Source organism: Furipterus horrens, unplaced genomic scaffold (genome assembly GCF_987537825.1).
Source record: "Furipterus horrens unplaced genomic scaffold, mFurHor1.1.pri manual_scaffold_6, whole genome shotgun sequence".
NCBI classification, from domain to species: Eukaryota; Metazoa; Chordata; class Mammalia; order Chiroptera; family Furipteridae; genus Furipterus; species Furipterus horrens.
In genome coordinates this window covers 48,601,327-48,619,455 of record NW_028327176.1, presented here as the reverse complement: position 1 = coordinate 48,619,455, position 18,129 = coordinate 48,601,327, and the positions used below count along the sequence as shown (strand labels likewise).

The 18,129-nt window shown below is 38.6% G+C and overlaps 2 protein-coding genes across 3 annotated transcripts in view; one reads left to right on the top strand and one right to left on the bottom strand.

Moving 5' to 3' along the window:
- PPP3R1 (protein phosphatase 3 regulatory subunit B, alpha) overlaps positions 1–5,634 on the top strand; it is a 52,286-nt gene extending 46,652 nt beyond the window's left edge. For both annotated transcript variants that reach the window (XM_090281421.1, XM_090281420.1), the window contains exons 4-6: positions 2–61; positions 994–1,178; positions 3,810–5,634. In XM_090281421.1, coding sequence (XP_090137547.1) covers positions 2–61; positions 994–1,178; positions 3,810–3,857 — 293 coding nt within the window. In that variant the 3' untranslated portion in view covers positions 3,858–5,634. The remainder of the gene's footprint in view (position 1; positions 62–993; positions 1,179–3,809) is intronic.
- Positions 5,635–9,392: 3,758 nt separating this feature from the next.
- PNO1 (partner of NOB1 homolog) lies at positions 9,393–18,112 on the bottom strand. The gene is made up of 7 exons (XM_090281418.1): positions 17,794–18,112; positions 17,428–17,577; positions 15,170–15,253; positions 14,927–14,987; positions 14,579–14,696; positions 10,496–10,566; positions 9,393–9,977 (listed from the first exon to the last, which is right to left on the bottom strand). Exons 1-7 carry the CDS (start codon positions 17,998–18,000, stop codon positions 9,910–9,912), a joined length of 759 nt encoding a protein of 252 aa, XP_090137544.1. The 5' UTR covers positions 18,001–18,112; the 3' UTR covers positions 9,393–9,909.
- Positions 18,113–18,129: the final 17 nt, after the last annotated feature.

Here is an 18,129-nt window from a genome sequence, read left to right as displayed (position 1 = left end):
GAATTTATTGAGGGAGTCTCTCAGTTCAGTGTCAAAGGTGATAAGGAGCAGAAGTTGAGGTGTAAGTATTTTTCTTCACTGAGTTTATTCTCTCTCTTATACCACAACTACCCCATACTGCATTATAACCTTTTAAAAATTTTTCTAAAAGATACCTTTTTATTTCTCATCCTTAGTAGAATAATAGAAATTTTATATTCTGGAGAAAACCCTTTTAGGACATTTACAACTAGTAATTTTTAACAATGTGTCATTGGTGCATTTTAATTGGATAGAAGGAAAATAGAATTTTCTTCTATTGAAAACCATCATATAAACTACTTACCTTGAATAAAAGATTTTTAAAAAATGAAAGTGGCAAAAATGTTGTCATGTGAATAGGTAAATTTAATTTATACATACTGTTTCCAGAAATATTTAAGTCAGAAGTCCACTCTTTTGGTTTATGTAGACAGCCTCTACTATAGTGAATATCTGATACCTTTTTAAATTATTCAGTTCTTAACTTAGGGAGACAGTTTATTCAATGACATTCCTCTAGCACAGGATATATGCAAACATCTTTTGCAAATGAACTTTTGATATAAATGAGAATAATAGTACGTATAATAGCAAGTGCTATCTTTTATTGAGCTTTTACTGTGTTCCAAGCAATTTACATGTATAATTTTATTCAATACTCTGAAGAACATGGAAAGTAGGAACTGTTATTAGCGTCAATTTTGTATGTGCAGAAACTAAAAGCTTGGGAAATTTAAAGAATTTACCCTAGTCTACACTTAGGAAACCCAAGGACTCTTGACTCCATTGCCCATACTCTTAACCAGTTATGTTAAACTAAACTGAAAGGCATCATGTGTGTGTAGAAAGGAGCTATCCTCATAGTTAGTAATTCTAGATGGTTAGCAACTTCACTCTTTTCTTTCTCAGTGTAAGTATTCACTTTTGATTGCCTTATACTTGCCATTTATTTTTTTCTTACTCTTTTTTTAGTTGCTTTCCGTATCTATGACATGGATAAAGATGGCTATATTTCCAATGGGGAACTCTTCCAGGTGCTGAAGATGATGGTGGGGAACAATCTGAAAGATACACAGTTACAGCAAATTGTAGACAAAACCATAATAAATGCTGATAAGGATGGAGATGGAAGAATATCCTTTGAAGAATTCTGTGCTGTACGTACAAAAGATTGATTTTTCATTAGTTACATTTTAAAAACACTTAAACCATTTAATAGAAAATTTCTTAGTTATTTTGCCATATAAATTTATATATCTGATTTTGCCTGATTGCCCTCATTTAAAGTTTTGAAGTGTTTTTGTTGTAATTACTAGTGAATAATAATAATGATTATTCTCAAGAATTAATACTGGGTGGGCAAAAGTAGGTTTACAGTTGTGAGTAGGCAAAACAGTTTATTCTTATATTATTTACTAATAATTGCAAACTGTTTTGCCTACTCACAACTGTAAACCTACTTTTGCCCACCTCAGTATTCTCAGTGATTGTCAGATAAAATGCCACAAGATTGGTACTAGTAACTTTTACTTAACAATTGGTAATCCCCCAGATTACACCGGTTTATATTCTTAAGGTTCATTTAAAAATAAACATGTTTCAAAATCCTTTTGTGGGAAATACGTGTTCATGAGTTTCAGCTAGGAATCCAGAAGCTTGGTTTCATGAGGACAACAGAGAATGGAGCCCCTTATCCATCCTCAACTCACCAACTAGGCAATGTAGATGGTGGTTCCCCATCCCTCTTCCTTTTTTAAGCTACTGATGGGTAGTTCTTGTGTACAGGGGCAGGGGCTCTGCAGAGGTGGGGGCTATAGTTATGAGGAACCCTGGAAAACTAACTCTAGGTGGGATCTGGGACAACAGTTCAGCTTCCAGTTTACTGCTTTTCTTCAGTAGATCCAGGGATTTGCCCAACACTCCTTGGTTCTAATGGGAGCACAACCACTCGGCTTCTCTTCTCTGCTTCTGCCCCTAATGCAAAGATGTCAGCTTTCTGATGTGTTATAAGGAGTTTTAACTGCAAGCTAAAGATAGAAGAGAAACCAGAGGAGCGGCAAAATAACAGTTTTGAAGTTTTTCAGTTTGAGTGCTTTCATAGGAAGATTTTTCTTTTTCTTTCCATTTTTTAATTTAGATCACGCAAGGAAAAACAAATTGCTTTCGTTATATGTTATGTAAGGACCGAGGTAGCTACTAAGTAGAAGTTCATACTATCCTTTTTTAACTATCTTCCTTCATCTCAAGAGAATACTATCTTTGCATTTTGTTTCAAAAAGTAGGGTGGTGCGCTAGTTAAAGAATAGGCTGTGTCTGTTTGGAAGAGTGTTAGGCTTGAGACTTGAGACTTCGAACTCTTGCCAGATGGTACTGCTACAGGTGTTTGTTATTCCTTCACCATTGCCAAAGATCACTGAAGAACTCCCGTGGGTTAGCCTTTGATTGAGTGGGACATGAAACCAGGCTGGTGGTGGCATCATAGAGGGCAGCCAGTTTTCAAGGACAGAAAAGAAGTACCAAGCCTTGAGGGAACAGAACAGAAATGGAAACCTCTTGGGTGGAGTGATAAGGAAGGGATGTATATAAATGAAGACTCTGTACATTTAATAAATATAAAATGTTAACTGAAAATTACGTATAAATCATTTGTAGTGGATGGAAATTAAAATAGATCTGGTTATAGAATATAAGAAAAGGTGATGTGGGAATGTTATTTGTAGGTAAATACTGAAAATTACTGATTGCCTGGTAAAAGAAAGTAGAGAATGAGGGCAGGGTAGCAAACCTTCATAGCAGAAGTTGTGCAGCTGATTGGCTTTTAACCTGCATTTTTCAAATAAAAAAAAATTAGAAACAGTAAGTTTGAATTAAAAATTATACAGGTGCAGCCCTGGCTGGTGTGGCTCAATGGATTGAGCATTGGCCTGTGAGCCAAGTGTCGCTGGTTCGATTCCCAGTCAGGGCACATATCAGGTCCCCACTTGGGGGTGCAAGTGAGAGGCAACCACACAGTGATGTTTTTCTCCCTCTCTTTCTCCTTTCCCCTTTCTCTAAAAATAAATAAATAAACAAATTATTTAAAAATAAATTATACAGGTGCAACCAAAAATGACAACATGGATTAATCTCACAATGTTTAGTGAAACAAGCCAGACAAGAAAGAGATTTGATTTATAAAGTATATAAAAGCATAAATACTATCAATACTATACTTTTTTAAAAGTATAAACATGTTTTTAAAAAGTATAAGACCTAACTAATCCATGGTGTGCAAGTCATCAGAGTGGCTAAATAATGTGCAGAAAATCTTACTCACTTGGTACTTTTCAATATTTTCTAAAATAGACTGAGAGGCCCATATTTGGTTTTTGAGGACTTTTATGGTAACATTTGATGATAATTATTCACACTGAAGCTACTAAGGCAGGGGTCAGCAGACTTCGGAGTGGGCCAAATCCTGCTTGTAGCCTGCTATGTACATTTTTGAGCTAAGAATGGTTTTTGCACTTTTAAGTGGAAAAAGAAAATGTAAGCCAAATTATATGTAGCCTACAAAGGCTAAAATGTTTACTGTAGGGCCGTTTAAGGAATAAGTTGCCTGTTACCCTGGAAGAAAGAAGCCATGAAAATTCTTAACTAGATGCAATGTAACTTTTTTTTTTTAAAGTAACACAGCTTCTGAAAAACGGTTAAAATGGTATATTTTTATATTGTAGTTTTGGTAAGGTGCGTAGGCTGGTAAAAAGGAATTTCTCTAACATGGCTAAGCTTGATTTGTTCTGTTACAGGTTGTAGGCGGCCTAGATATCCACAAAAAGATGGTGGTAGACGTGTGACTCTTTTTAAAGAGTACCACCCAACACTTTTGCTTTCTTCTCCATCTCTGAAGATCTGCTCAAGACGTCCAGCAATGCTCTCTGTGTATTTAAATGGAAGTATTTTTCTCTGTGAAGCCACATTTTCCAACATGAGCCTCATGAAGCCAACTAAGTGTTATTGAACTCTTATTCTCTCAATAACTCAGTGTAGCACTTTAAAGTCTGAAGGACAGCAACATGAATAGAGCATATCAATGTGGTGAAGAAAGGGAAGGGGTTGGCTTTTTAATTTATTTTTCTTCATCTTTTATAACAAGAAAGTATCTATATATACATATGTAAATATTTATATATAGATATATGTAGCTTTCTATATGTGTAGTAGGTTGGCTTTAATTTAATATACTTGATTCAGAAACAAAATGATAGAGTACAAAAGTGCCAAGCAGAACATAAAGCATCCTTACTTTTATTTCACACAGTTTTATATATAGATAGAAGATTGTACAATTTGAGCCGGGTGTTAGGCCAGCTACTTTCCTTTTCCTGTGCTTTCTCCTTTGAGAGATTGACAAAGCATTTGTTAACGTCCTATTATTTACCTTAATTACATTTTTGTAACAAAAGAGTTTGTAACTTTATTTATACCTATGAATATATTTCCAGGGACTACGTCTCATTGCTGAGCAGCTTTTACTACATCTCTGCTTGAGGAGAAAGTATAGTTCAGTGCTACTGCCAAGAGTTCGTTCTTGTGTTCACATAGTACCTGCACAAAGCTTACGGCTGCTTCATTCTGTTACTGTTACTTCGTAACTAGGCACCATTACGTTTATTAAATGTCCCTAGTACATGTAAGTTTCAGTTATGACTTCATACATACAGGCCTGAAGCTATGTGAGGCAATCATAATTTTATCTTAAACATTTATTACTTAATGAAGAGTACCTGAAGTGAAAGATGTAACTGCATAGGATATCCATTTATTACTTGGGTAAATAATTTGTCATTAAACCTATGTTTGAACCATAAAAATTCCCTTCTGTGTTTCAAAAGACTTGCAGCTAATATAAAACATGGGTGATATTTAATATGCATGTATGTATCTAAACACCCACATGTATTGGTGATCTAATAAGTGGAAGAAATCCTCATCTGTATGCCACAGAAGAGCAAAATTTTATCCAAATTTATACCTCTTAAATATCTTTACCATAACGCATAAAGAGTGCATGAGGTTTTCTTTCTTGATTTGCCCATATGTATAATGGATAAAAATAAATTTGTGTGATATAAAAGTAGTGTATCATGTTCTACCACTTGTTATTGTCCCTTCCCTTTTCTGCAAAGGTTTGTTGGCTGGAAGAAAACGTTTTGGTTAGCTTTCTAGGACAGTAGTCTTTCCCTAGATTTTCAACAAAAACTGGCTTTATAGTCATGAGTGGAAAAGGGCAGGTTGAATCACGGTGGATGAATCTTAAATTGGGCACACCTTCCTGCCATCGCTGTTCCTTCAGCTGAGTGCTGCACATCATGGGCTCTGTCTGTGAGAGAAAAATCTCGGTGCTTGGTGTCCTTGCATGACATGGAGTTTTGCATGTAGATCGATTTAAAAATGTACCTCTTGTTTACATAATATGCATAATTTTAAAAGATGTTGCCAAACTTTGAAAATGTTAATGTTCAAACTGAAAAATCTCCACTACATGTAACTTTCTTCCTCTGGATCAGTACGTGGCTCATAATCCCAGCCAGTGGTTTGATCTGTTCCAGTGTCAACTGCCATGTGCTCTGCTTCAAGGGGGAACTAGTCTTTTGTGAATTTTTTTGTACATAAGTATTTGTTACAAATATTTTAGCAAATGCTTTCTATTTCTCTTGCTTGTGCATATATTGGCTGGCGTTACAGAAAAATAGTGCAAACATTATTTCCTTACTGGGGAATGAGGGTTTTATTCTTTTTTCTTTTGAGGGTGGGGGGGTGGGGGGTGGGGGAGGGGTGGTTTCTGTTGAATGTTTAGTTTTTCTTCTGCATGAAATGTCATGTTGTGGGAATCTTTAGAAAACTTCCTACTGTATGAATAAGGAAATAAAATATTTGGAACTTGAGTGTATTCACAGTGGTCTTTGGTGGGCGTCCACAGCATTAGTTTTTTATGTTTTTTAAAAATCTGATAAATTGACATTTGATCTTTTGACTGTAACCCATAGGTAAAAATAAATCTGCTTTATCATTGGGTAAAAACAGAAGTCATGACAACTTACAAAGCCCTATCTCATTCTTTCACTCTGCTACTCACCCTTCCTCTGCTTCCAGCCACTTAGCCTCCTTGTGGTTCCTGGAGCCCTCGGCTTATTTCCACTGGGCCTTTGCAGCCTCCCCCCAGATGTCCCACAGCTAACCCTCCAAGTCTTTGCTCAAGTATGTCCTGGCTCAGCAGGAACTCTGTTGGCCAGCCTATTTAAATACAGTCTCCTTTATTCCACTTTTATTTTCTTCTCCCAAAGCATTTAACCTCTTCTGATATACTTGTTATATATATTTGTCTTTCAAAATTATGGAAATAAAATGAATGAAAGCCTACAGGGCAAGGACTTGTGTCCCTTGTTTACTACTAGCCTTAGTTGTTTAGAATTCTACCTAGCCTTTAGTGTAGTAAGTTTTATTCAGTACTTTGTTACTCTTCAAAAGGTAAAGTTAGTATTTTGCTCGAGGCTTTCATTCAACTTTATAGAGTTCCTACTACAATGCCTAGTGCTATAGTAGTAAGCACTTGAGATACTTGGAACAGGTAAATGACATACCTGGCCTGCATGAGTGACAAGCCGTTGGGGGAGTGTTTTATACCCAGAGAACACTTACATGGTCAGCTATGTACTAGGTGTGAGATGTTATACACTGGATTCTTTGACCCCTGAGACTATCCTAGGAGTAAAGGATTAGTTAAGCCTAAACCAAGATTCATTGAAGCCCTACGTGTACCTTTCTTTACCAGGTTCTAATGCTTTTTAAGAGTAGAAAAGATGGCTTTACAGAGTGAAACTGCATTCCAGAGTTGGAGGAAATACTTGTAAGTCAATTTATAAGACATTACCATCTATAATACATAACTAATTACAACAGCAACCTGATTTTGAAAATGGGCAAAGGACTTGATTTCTCCAAAGATACATATGCCCTGACTTGGTGTAGCCTGGTTGGGCATTGTGCTGCAAAGTGAAAGGTTGCCTGTTCGATTCCTGGTCAGGGTACAAGTCTGAGTTGCAGGCACAGCCCCGCTAGTCGTGCATATGAGAGGCAACTGATCAATGTTTATCTGACATTGATGTTTCCCTCCTCTACCTCCTTTCCCCTCTCTCTAAAAAAGTAAAATTTAAAAAATATACATAAATGGCCAAATAACACAGAAAAATGCCCAACGTACTAGTCACTTGGAAATTCAAATAAAAACCAAGAGATATCAGTTCATATCCATTAGCATCGCTGGCAAGATAATGGAGAAATTGGAACTCACATGCATTACTGGTGGCAATGTCAGATGGTGCAGTTGCTGTGGAGAAAGGTAAAACTGATTATTCAAAAAAATTACCATACGATCCAGCAATTCCATTTCTAGGTACACACCAAGGTTAAGAGCAGGGACCCTAATGGATGTTTGTATACCCACATTCATAGCAGCAGCATTATTACAATATCCATAAGGTAGGAGCAATGGAAATGTATATGACAGTATACATCCAGTGGAATGAATATTCAAGCCGCAAAAGGAAGTTTTGAGACATACTTGCAATGTGGCTGAACCTTGAAGACATGCTAAGTAAAGCCAGTTACAAAAGAATACTGCATGATTCCTCTTCAGAGTTCCTGGAGTTGTCAAGAGATGGTAGAATGGTTTTGTCAAGGGCCAGGAGCAGGGGGAAATTGGTAGTTGGTGTTTCATGGGCACTGTTTCAGTTGCAAAAGGTAAAGTCCTGGAGATGGATGACGGTGATGGTTGCACAATTATGTGAATGTACTTTATATGCCACTGAACTGTATGCTTCAAAATGGTTAAAATTGTAAGTTTTATGTGTTTACCACAATTTAAAAGAATACACAAGACAGTGAAAAAGAATTTCTGGATAGTTTCCAGGAGTTAAATATTGTTCAAACTTATGTCTTGAAACATTTATCTTAGTCTTCAGATACTCCCACATGCTCAAAAACTCATTGCATTAGCTAATTTTTAAGTTCAAGTCCTTTGCCACTTCAACCTTTCACGTCCCTTTGGCATTATAAATCTGTTAGCTAACCAGATGATATTAGCAAGTACTTGCTCTCGCAAACCTAGATTTGGTTTGACCAAATAAGTAACATTTGTACAGTATGAGCATTTTGCAGGTTATAGGATGGCTATGTACATTACATTGTCGCTGTATACTGGCAGTAATCTAACGTTAAGCATGCTGGCCCACTCTTAACATGGGTGAGAGCAGCAAATTTAGGTTTCTCCCAGATGCTCAGTGAACATGAGCTTTCTTCTCTACTATCCCAGTTCTAGGTAGCATGAGAGTTGGAGCCCAAATCTTCTGCAATGACTAAGAAACACCTAGGTCTTTTCCTTGTTCAGCCACTGAATAGCTAAGAAAACACTCCTCAGGCCCATTCTCCAGCTAATACATAAGTTGTTGTGTCAGAAGTTGTGCAGGAGATACGGAGTATCCAAAGATGAGAGGCTTAAGGGTGAGGTGGACACTATACAATTACAGTATAGAAACATGGATATGCATGGCTACGGTTGAGGTGTTCTAGTGTCTAGGCCTTACACAAAGCTTTCAAAATGTGTTTTCATCCAGGTTAAGATCAACTATCGCTATGACAGATTTATCTCAATTCCTTCTTTGTCATTCCCATTCCAAGAATTAGTTGGGCTTCCTCCAACATTCTGTCTCCCTTTCAAACCCGAAGTAGTACTGCTCCCCCAGGGAGGAGAGAAATGCTAAAACAGGGAGGTGCCTAAAACTCAAGGTGCTAAATGAAGTTCAGTGTCCCAAATTTGAGGAGAGATTTACTACCATCATACACACTCTTCATGCTGCTGTGTTGCCAAAGGACAAAAAAATATTTTGGGTTGGAATTTTTCCAGCAATTGCCCATGGGATTCCAACCATAATATACAAATATGTCCAATCCCATGCAATGTACAAAGCTGTTGGGGACAGCGGCACATGTAACTGATATAAAGGAAACAGACACTTAATAAGAATACTTTTTCTAGTTCTTACATAACTTTCAAATACTCCCCATCATTAAAAAGTTTTTGTTGGGTTTTAAGAGATGTACAAGCAAATTATCATGCAAGTTTAATGAAATGAATTTTCATTTAAAAACATAAACTGAATCAGATATTTAAATAGGCAGACAATAGTTAAAACAATTATATTTGAAGAACATATTTTTTTTAGGAATAAACATTCTTTTATATTTTACTTAGAAGAAATAAACCCAATATATATACTTACATAAAAAATAAGTCTTTCCTCATGTCAACCTTATAGGTCTTTAATTTTAATTTTACAAGTGGCAAAACAGGCACAAAGATTAGCCTTTCTGGTTCCCACAGTGTAGTCAAACTGCTGTTTATGAATGACCTGATTGTAGATAGTGCACCACCTAGTATTAAGGGTCATGATTCAGAGAGGTTTTCTGAAATAATTCTTTAATTACAAGTCACAAGAGAAATGTTCGTAAGTTTATAAGTAAGAACATAAGTCATACAGGAAAGTAAGAATTTTCCCTCCAAATGAGAATTAGAAACTAAATCTGCTACATGTAATTTAAAATGGAAGAAGGTAAGTTATAATTTATGTATAACCACAGTAATAAAGTTTGATACTTAAATTGTACTCAAAGGTGGTAAATGAATACTGTCAAATTTTTCCTTTTTGTTTACTCTTCTAGCTGAGAACTGAAGAAGGGACTGAGGCTTCAAGTGACTGGAAAATCCTTCACATCACTTCTTGTGACCACTTACAGCAGGTAAGGTCTTTTTCTCTATAGAGTCCAAAGACAAAAGTCTCTGATTTGAAATCAAAATCGATCTGCTGCTCTGCTAGCCACGGCTCGAATATTGCCATAAACTTTTGATGGAGGATTTCCTGTAGAGGAAAAACAGAGCTTATTTATCTATAGAAATATACTGATATATAGAAGCTACATGAAAAATGGTCTACAAAACGCTAAAAAGAACAGAACATTTCCATTGGATCTATCTTAAATCAACAAAAGGCCTAAAAAGGAACCATACCCAAAGAGTCTCCAAAAAAATATTTTAAATCCTAAGAACCAAAATATTTCGAAAAGACCTGGGCACCAAGGGAGAATCTTAAGTGTTTTCTGAGGAAATGGCTACACTCCTATAACTCCTGCCAAAAGTTACTGACTGCTGCCCTTTGTGAAAAAGGCAAGTGGATTAAATTGACTGATGCTGATCAGCAGCTCCCTTTCTGTTGAACCTAAAACATGGTGTTTGCCTGATGTTCTGGAATGGCTTTTCTGTGTACCTCATCAGGGGAAGGCAGCAAAGATTTAAGTAATATAAGCCAATAAACCCTTTCTCTAAATCCCCTGTTCTTTACTTTCCAGAGAATATACTGAAGAAATAAACTGCTATTACCCAGGATGAGGTTGCAAATGGCAGTTCTTGCCATCTTGATGTTTTGGAAAGAGCCAAGGATGTGAACTTTGCTGCAAGAAAAAAAAGACAAGTCAGCAACAAAAAGCATTCCCTTAAACTAAGTCCTGTAATCCAGAAACTGAAAAATCATGATACAGATCCCTAAATAAAGGTTGCAATGATGGTTGCAAAACTCTGCAAATATGCTAAGAACCCACTTTGAAAGGGGGAATTTTATGGTATGTGAATTATATCTCAATGAAAAATATAGTCAAACCTCAGTTCTCGAACATCTCACATCCAAACAATTCGGTTCTCAACCAAGTTGTTCATGGAAAAAATGTCTTGGTTGTTGAAAAAAACTTCGGTTCTCCACCCAACAACCCTTTCATACTGATACCTGTATGATCAGTCGCCTGTATGATTTGGTTTTTGAACAAATAGCTTCTCAAACAGCAAGAATACATCAAGTGTCCATTTTCCCACTAAAACCACCAAAGTAATGAGGCAGTTGTTGGGATGTGATGTAAGTCTCGGGACCTACAAGCAGCATGATTTCCCATCTGATACACTGAATATATCTGAAACAAGTAGTTCAGTTTTACAGCTTGCTCACATTATACTTTGCGAGATTAGCAGCTCATCAAAAATTAACACTTATAGGTACCTAACACTCCACTTACGGCTTTATCATAATATAAATTGTTCAACTTATGGATTTCCAATTAGCCTATTTATAGCAGAAACTACCAGATAGCTCATTTCTTTAATTTTGAGTACTGTAATTCAATTTGTAAAAAAAAACAAAAAACAAAACACAACTACAAAAGATATAAAAAGTAATTCAATAGCAACATTATTCATAATAGCACCAAACTGAAAGCCCAATGTCCATCAACTGTGAACGGAAAAACAAAATGCAATATACCTACACGATGGACTGGTACTTGGCAATAAAAAGGGATTACAGAGACCACTGACTTCGGCCAAGATGGAGGCGTAGACAGACATGCTGCATCTCCCACCACAACTAAGAAGGAATACAACTACCTCAAAACTAGAAACCACCAGAAGTTCCAAAAAATCAAACTGCGTGGAAGTCCACCAAACAAAGATATAAAGAAGAAATACTCATCCAGACAGGTAGGAGGGGCCGAGCTGGAGCGGAGAGGACGTGGTGTGGTGGCGGCAGCAGCGGTGCCAGTGGCAGGTTGGTGGAAAGCTCAGTCTCACATTTTAAAGGCAGGAGGGACACCTGGGGAGTGTTCCCAGCCCTCACAAGACCTAGCAGCTCACAGTCCCAGCATTGGGGAAAATCAAGCCTCAGTGCTTCTGACTGTGCAGATAAGTGGGGGTTGGGGCAGAGGCAGAAACTGCTGGTCTCTCAGCAGAATCCGCTTGTTTAAGGGCCCTCCCCAGTCCTAGAACGTCTGGGGACGCACCCACTCTGGGAACGACGGCCAGGGCAGCAGATAGAGGGGCGCCAGTCCGGTGTGGAAGTGGGAGAGGTGCCAGGAAAAGGGGCGAGTGCTGGGCAGGTGGCATTGTTCCCTCTTGGACCCCTCCCCCACATAGAGCCACAACGTGGTGAAACAGGTCGCCCGGTACTGACGAATCCCTAAGGCTCAGCCCCTTACAACATAGTAGGAGCAACAGCTCTACCTGAGATGTGGAGGCAAACAAACACAGGAGCCTGTCAGAATGAGGAGACAGAGAAGTATGGCCCACAAGGGGAAACGGATCAAGGTTCCAGTGGGAGAACTAAGCGATGAGGAGACAGACAACCTAACAGATGGAGAATTCAAAACACTGGTGATAAAGATGCTCACAGGCTTGACAGATATGCTTGAGTATGGCAAATGCAAAAGAGAAGAAGTGAAGGCTATGCTAAGTGAAACGAAGGAAAATCCACACAAAACCAATGATGAAGGGAAGGAAACCTGGGTTCAAATCAATGATTTGGAACATAAGGAAGAAAAAAATGGTCAACCAGTACAGAATGAGGGAGCAAGAATTGAAAAAAATGAGGAAAACTTCCCAAATTTTGTGAAGGAGATGGACATATAGGTCTGGGAAGCACAGAGGGTCCTGGGTAAGCTGGACCCAGAGGGCACCACACTAGGATGCATCATGACAGATTCCAAAGGTGAAAGATAAAGACAGAGTCCTGGGGGCAGCAAGAGAGAGGCAGAGAGTTGCCGACAGTGGGGTGCCTATAGGACTATCAGCTGATTTTCACAGGACACTTTGCAGGCAGGAAGGGACTGGCAAACAGTATTCAACGTGATGAAAGGCAACCTACAACCAGGACATGAACTAAGGGGGGTGGGATTGCTGGAGGGAAGGGGGTTCTGGGCAGAGGGGAGCAAAAGGGAAAAAAATTGGAACTACTGTAACAACATAATAAAATATACTTAAAAAAAAAAAAGGGATTACTGATACATCAAAAAAAAAAAAAAAGGGAATACTGATACATCCAAAAAAAATGGAGACTCAAAACAATATCCTAACTAAAAGAAGCCAAACACCAAAGACTACATACATACTGTGAATTTCCAGAAAGGGCAAAACCATAGCGACACAAAATATTAATACATCAGTGAGTGCCTGGGTTTGGGTGGGGCTGCAAAGATGCACAAGGAACTTTTGGGGTCGGAGAAGTGTCTGAATGAAGTGGGGCTACAGGACTAGAACCTCTGCCTAAAACTCACTGAGCTATGTACTTAAAACAGGTGGATTTAATTGTATGTAAATCATACTGCAATAAGACTTTAAAAATTAAATCAATTAGTAAATACTTTTAAAGTTTAACGATATACTACCCATATCTTAACAAATTAGTTACATTTTTAGATTTCTAAATTAACAAGCTAAATATATTTTATTTTATTATTTTTAAAAAAATTCTTGCCCAAGAATATATTTACTGATTTTAGAGAGAGAGGATGCGACATTGATGTGAGAGAGAAACATCATCGGTTGCCTCCCGGACATGGTCTGACCCGGGATCAGACCCATGACCTTTTCGTGCACAGGACAACGCTTCAACCAACTGAGTAACCCACTGGCCAGGGCTATATATATTTTAACTTTCCCCCTGGCTCCCTACTGCAAACTCTAGACTTAATTCATAATAGATCAAAATTATAATACACCTGTCCTCAGGTCAAGAGGGCCACCAATGTAGTAGTATAGTTATTCTTAAAGCATAAAAAATTAGGTAGAGTCCCTTGGTTTAGAGCAAAGATGAGACGATTTCAAGTAAAATTATTTCTGGATTCTGTAGCAGGCAGATCCCTCCCCATCTCCTCTCTGTCAACTGCTTCATTTCCCAACTTCGTGGCATTATATAATCTCTGAGCCAGGTGCCAGTAATCCCAACCTGGCAACAGAGCAGCTTTAACCTCAGAGAGGGGTAATCCCAGCTTGACTTCTGTGCCCACATTTTAAGCCCGTACTATCTTATTTATGTTCCCATTGACTGTTCTCTAGTTTTCATCCAATGTGCACTACTCACCTTCCTTTTAAGAAGGCCTTTACATATTTCTTAAAGGAAAGCCTCACAATGGCATTTAAAACACCCACTCCTTACCCTGGCCACATAGCTCAGGTGGTCAGTGTGTCATCCCAGTATGACAGGGTTGTGGGTTAGATCTCCTGTCAGGGCACGTATGGGAAGCAACCAAAGAATGCATAAATAAGTGGAGCAAGTAGATATTTCTGTCTCCCTTCTCTCGCTCTCTAAAATCAATTAAAAAAAATTAAAACACCCACTCTTTGCTTTCCCCTATGAACTTAATAGTTTCCTCTGAGAAACTATTTAAATTTTCACCTGCCATGTGACTTCTTTTAATAATGGTTCTAAAAATTTCATTGCTAATTGAGAAAAAAAGAGAGAATTTCTAAGATCTTCCTAACTAGCTTAATCTGCTTCCAAAGTAGGTAACTCCTATTCGTCCAGAACCATATGCTGACAAAGTGAGTGGGAATATTATGCAAAAATACAACCTTTATGACCTTTTGAAACCAGCAAAAGAGCAAATATAAGTTATGACAATACTTTTCTCAAGATCACATACTTACACATCAGCTAAAACTATCCGCGTCCGTGTCACATTCTCTATAGTGAATTTGGTTTTTCCTCCTTTGCCAGCGATTCTTCCTATTGCCCTTGACAGGTGATCTCCCTTTAGGGGCTTCACTAAACAAGAAAAGCAAAACCTCAAGAGACAAGCCATTCCAGTACACCACCCACCTCCCACATAAAGTTCAATCAGTAACAAAATTTCCATATGTAAAATACACATTGTTAAAAAAAGCTACTAACAATAATACAGCTCAACTGCTGCTATTAGAAAGTTGTTGCAAACAACACAAAGTCAGCAATACAAAAGTACAGTATTTCAAAATAAAAGACCGCCATACACTCACCATCTGTAATTTCAAAAGACTCTAAGAAGAGGTCATCCAACCTAATGAGGGCAAGTGCATCCTACAATATAAAAATAAATACTGTGAAGCCCTTCTATTTAGACACCTGAGAATAAGTGTCAGGCTGAAATTCACCAATTGTCAAACTAGAAAACTCAAATTAGAAAAACTGCCCCAATCCACTGAAACATTCATACTGAGTATTTTTCAAGCCTCCCTTTCAGATGTTACTAAATCACTCACCTCCACCTGAAACCCGAGAATAAAGGCTTTCACAAAATCAGCTGCTTTTGTCAGAGCGCTAATATCCGTGGTTTCTTTACAAGTCTGTTTTAAAAAAGGCACAAATTATAGGTGGGGTTGAAAAGCATACTAACAGAACACTAGGAATAATCTTCCCCTTTACTGTAACTTCCTTCACCACCACCCTCTCCCCATGTATGCCCCATGACCCAGTTTTTGCTGAAGTACTGTGTTTAATTTGCAAAACAAATAACTTTCCCAGATACATAGACAGTTCCACCAAAAGACTGTCCAGTGACTGATTGTACTCCAAGACTGATCTGACTTGGAGGTTAACAGCAAGATTCCTCTAGCACAGCCCAACTGCACACACGCTGGACTTCAGCGTCCTCAGCCCATCCCGTGAGCGCATCAATACCCAAGCTAGTCATCTTCTCTTTCAACGGTCTTCCCTGCAAGTCATGACTCCAATCATCATTTATATGCTGATGCTTCCCACAGCAACAACTGCAGTACCAACTACTAAGAGTGGTTTAAGCAGTTTATTCGATAATCACAAAAATAGCTGCTATTCATAAAATGTACAGCATTGTAAATGACATGAACTACAAAGGTGCTTTACGTACTGTAGCTCTAAGCTCCACGACAACCCTGAATATTAAGTATATAAAGACTTTTATACCTGAGATAATTAAACTACTGAAAGGAGAAAATGGTAATATTCGAACACTGGTCTGATGCCAAAACTATAATTTCCACTATCTCACATAGACCCCACAACCTGAGACCATGTAATGGGACATTTAAAACTAGATCCTAGTCTCAATCCTGTATGCGACCTTGGGCAAGTCTCGTAGATACTCTAGGTCGTCATCTGTAAAATAAGGAGGTCGGAGCAGGAGATCCTGAGATCTAGCATCACAATTCACTTATTAGCTTGACAACTTTGGCCAAGATACTCCTTTGACCCCCATTTCCCCACATCCATAAGACGGGGGTATGTCATCTACCTCACAGGGCTGTCCTACAGACCAAAATACTGTAGTGCGTGCTAAAGCACCACTCTCTGTCTGGCATATAACAGTGTAACAAAGGTTAGTGGAACCCAAATTGATGATGCTGCAGTACATGTGACAGTTAAGCACAATTAAGAGTTTAGACACTGAAGGCATGACTGGAAATGGCCTGATGACAAAGGAGAAAGAACCTTGCTAGACCCTGAAAGAGGAATGGAACTGAGGTAGCAAGACAAAGGGTGTAGGGAGGAGAGGGCCTTTGTCAAGATAGGAAACCCACCCATATGTGTGGACATAAAAATGTTCACAAAGATGGTGAGATGAAGTTGCGGTTGGGTCTCCTATTTGAAAAGTTAAGTCAAAACTTAACTCTTACCCTTCTGTGACAATGAAGATACCCGGGTATCATAATAAAAGCAGTGTGGCCTGGGAGAATTAATTTGGCTCTGCCACTGAGAAAGAATTGGTGAAAGATGATGTAAAGCAATGAATCAAGTTTTGGCATGAAACCATGCCAAACCAAAAACTTGACATTCAAGTGGCAAAGAAGACTACTAATTTAGATTTTAAACTTCACCAACTATTTAGAGTAGTGCATCACAACTTCATCCCATTATTCTAGTCCCTCAGCAGAGATGAGTGTATACCAATCCTGATGACAGTACAGTATAACAATTCTAAAAAAGGAAGATTTTAATTACTTTCGGTCTTTGATTCTAATACAAAATTGGCACTCGGAAAAAAAAGTCCAAAGTCAATTAATTTTGATAGTCTAACTCCTGTGCTGACACCATGGAATGAAATAGACATATATAGATACAGATATAACATGGATATGTATATATAAAACTTACATTCCTAAAACATTTTCCTCCAAAATAATGCCATTAAAATATATAGTCCCTATACCACAACAAGTACTTCACTCAGCTTATTATTTACAAACTTCTGTTTATGACAACCTCTTTACTTGGCCTTTTTTCAGCTCAGCACTAAATGTTATAAATACATGCACAGGCAGAACCAGTATTTTGGTGTGATCTCAGACTCAACTTATGAATCCAACTAATATATGTTAAATGCAGACTCTGAAGGCATTTGATTAATTCAAACTCACTAAATTAAAAAACTGAGAGAAAACCATTGAACAAAATAAGCCCCACTGAGGGAATTCTATTCATCCATTTTCATCCCTGTAGGAGAAACCCTTGCGTATTTGTAAATGGTTGGCATTCTCCTTACCCTGATTTCTACATTCCTCGATTTCAAGTTAAAACGTATCTGAAGTCCCAAATGTTCTACGATAGGAGTAAATATCTTCAACCAGTTCTCTTTTAATGGTGTGTATCTGTTAGCTGGGACTGGAATTTTTCTTGTTTCTTCTTTCCCATGCTACAATAAAATAACACACAACTTAGATGTCTGAAGTAATGGGGGTGGAATTGTAAAATGACAACTGAACCACAACGAACGAATTAAACTTCGGAGTCAGTTCTCTACGAACTTGACGCGAGAAAAGCCCCTGCAGTTTCAGCACCACCCAGGGACCTCCAACTTGACCTCCCTCTGGCCCCTATCCAGTTCCGGTCCCAGGGTCCCCCCCAGTACCAGGATCCCCTCCCCGGAGAGGGGCGGAAAAACAGGTCTCTTGGCGGGGCGGGCCTCCTCCGTGTCCATGCGACTCGAGTGCCCGCCCTCCCCGGCCGCGGAAAGCTCTTCAGCCTGCCGCTTCTTCGCTCGCCGGCCACCTTTGCGAGTGACATGGGTGAAACCGTCCTCGGCACCGGTGTTCTGTGACTCCATTCCAGTGGCCATCCTCAGGAATCTCCAGCCACAGCAGGCGCTTCCGGCTGGAACACGTGCGCGCTTACATCGCGCAGGCGCACCTCGCAAGCTCCATCGTCTCCCCACGGCTACCAGCCCCAGGGCTCCGCCCCTTTCGAA

What these genes read in the sequence shown, in the direction of transcription:
- PNO1 (XM_090281418.1), bottom strand. Translation starts at nt 18,000, where the DNA reads ATGGCCACTGGAATGGAGTCACAGAACACCGGTGCCGAGGACGGTTTC. An exon ending in CGGATAGTTTTAGCTGATGT is followed by an intron (nt 10,567 to 14,578) that starts GTAAGTATGTGA and finishes TTTTTCTTGCAG; the next exon opens with CAAAGTTCACATCCTTGGCT. An exon ending in CATTTGCAACCTCATCCTGG is followed by an intron (nt 9,978 to 10,495) that starts GTAATAGCAGTT and finishes TTTCCTCTACAG; the next exon opens with GAAATCCTCCATCAAAAGTT.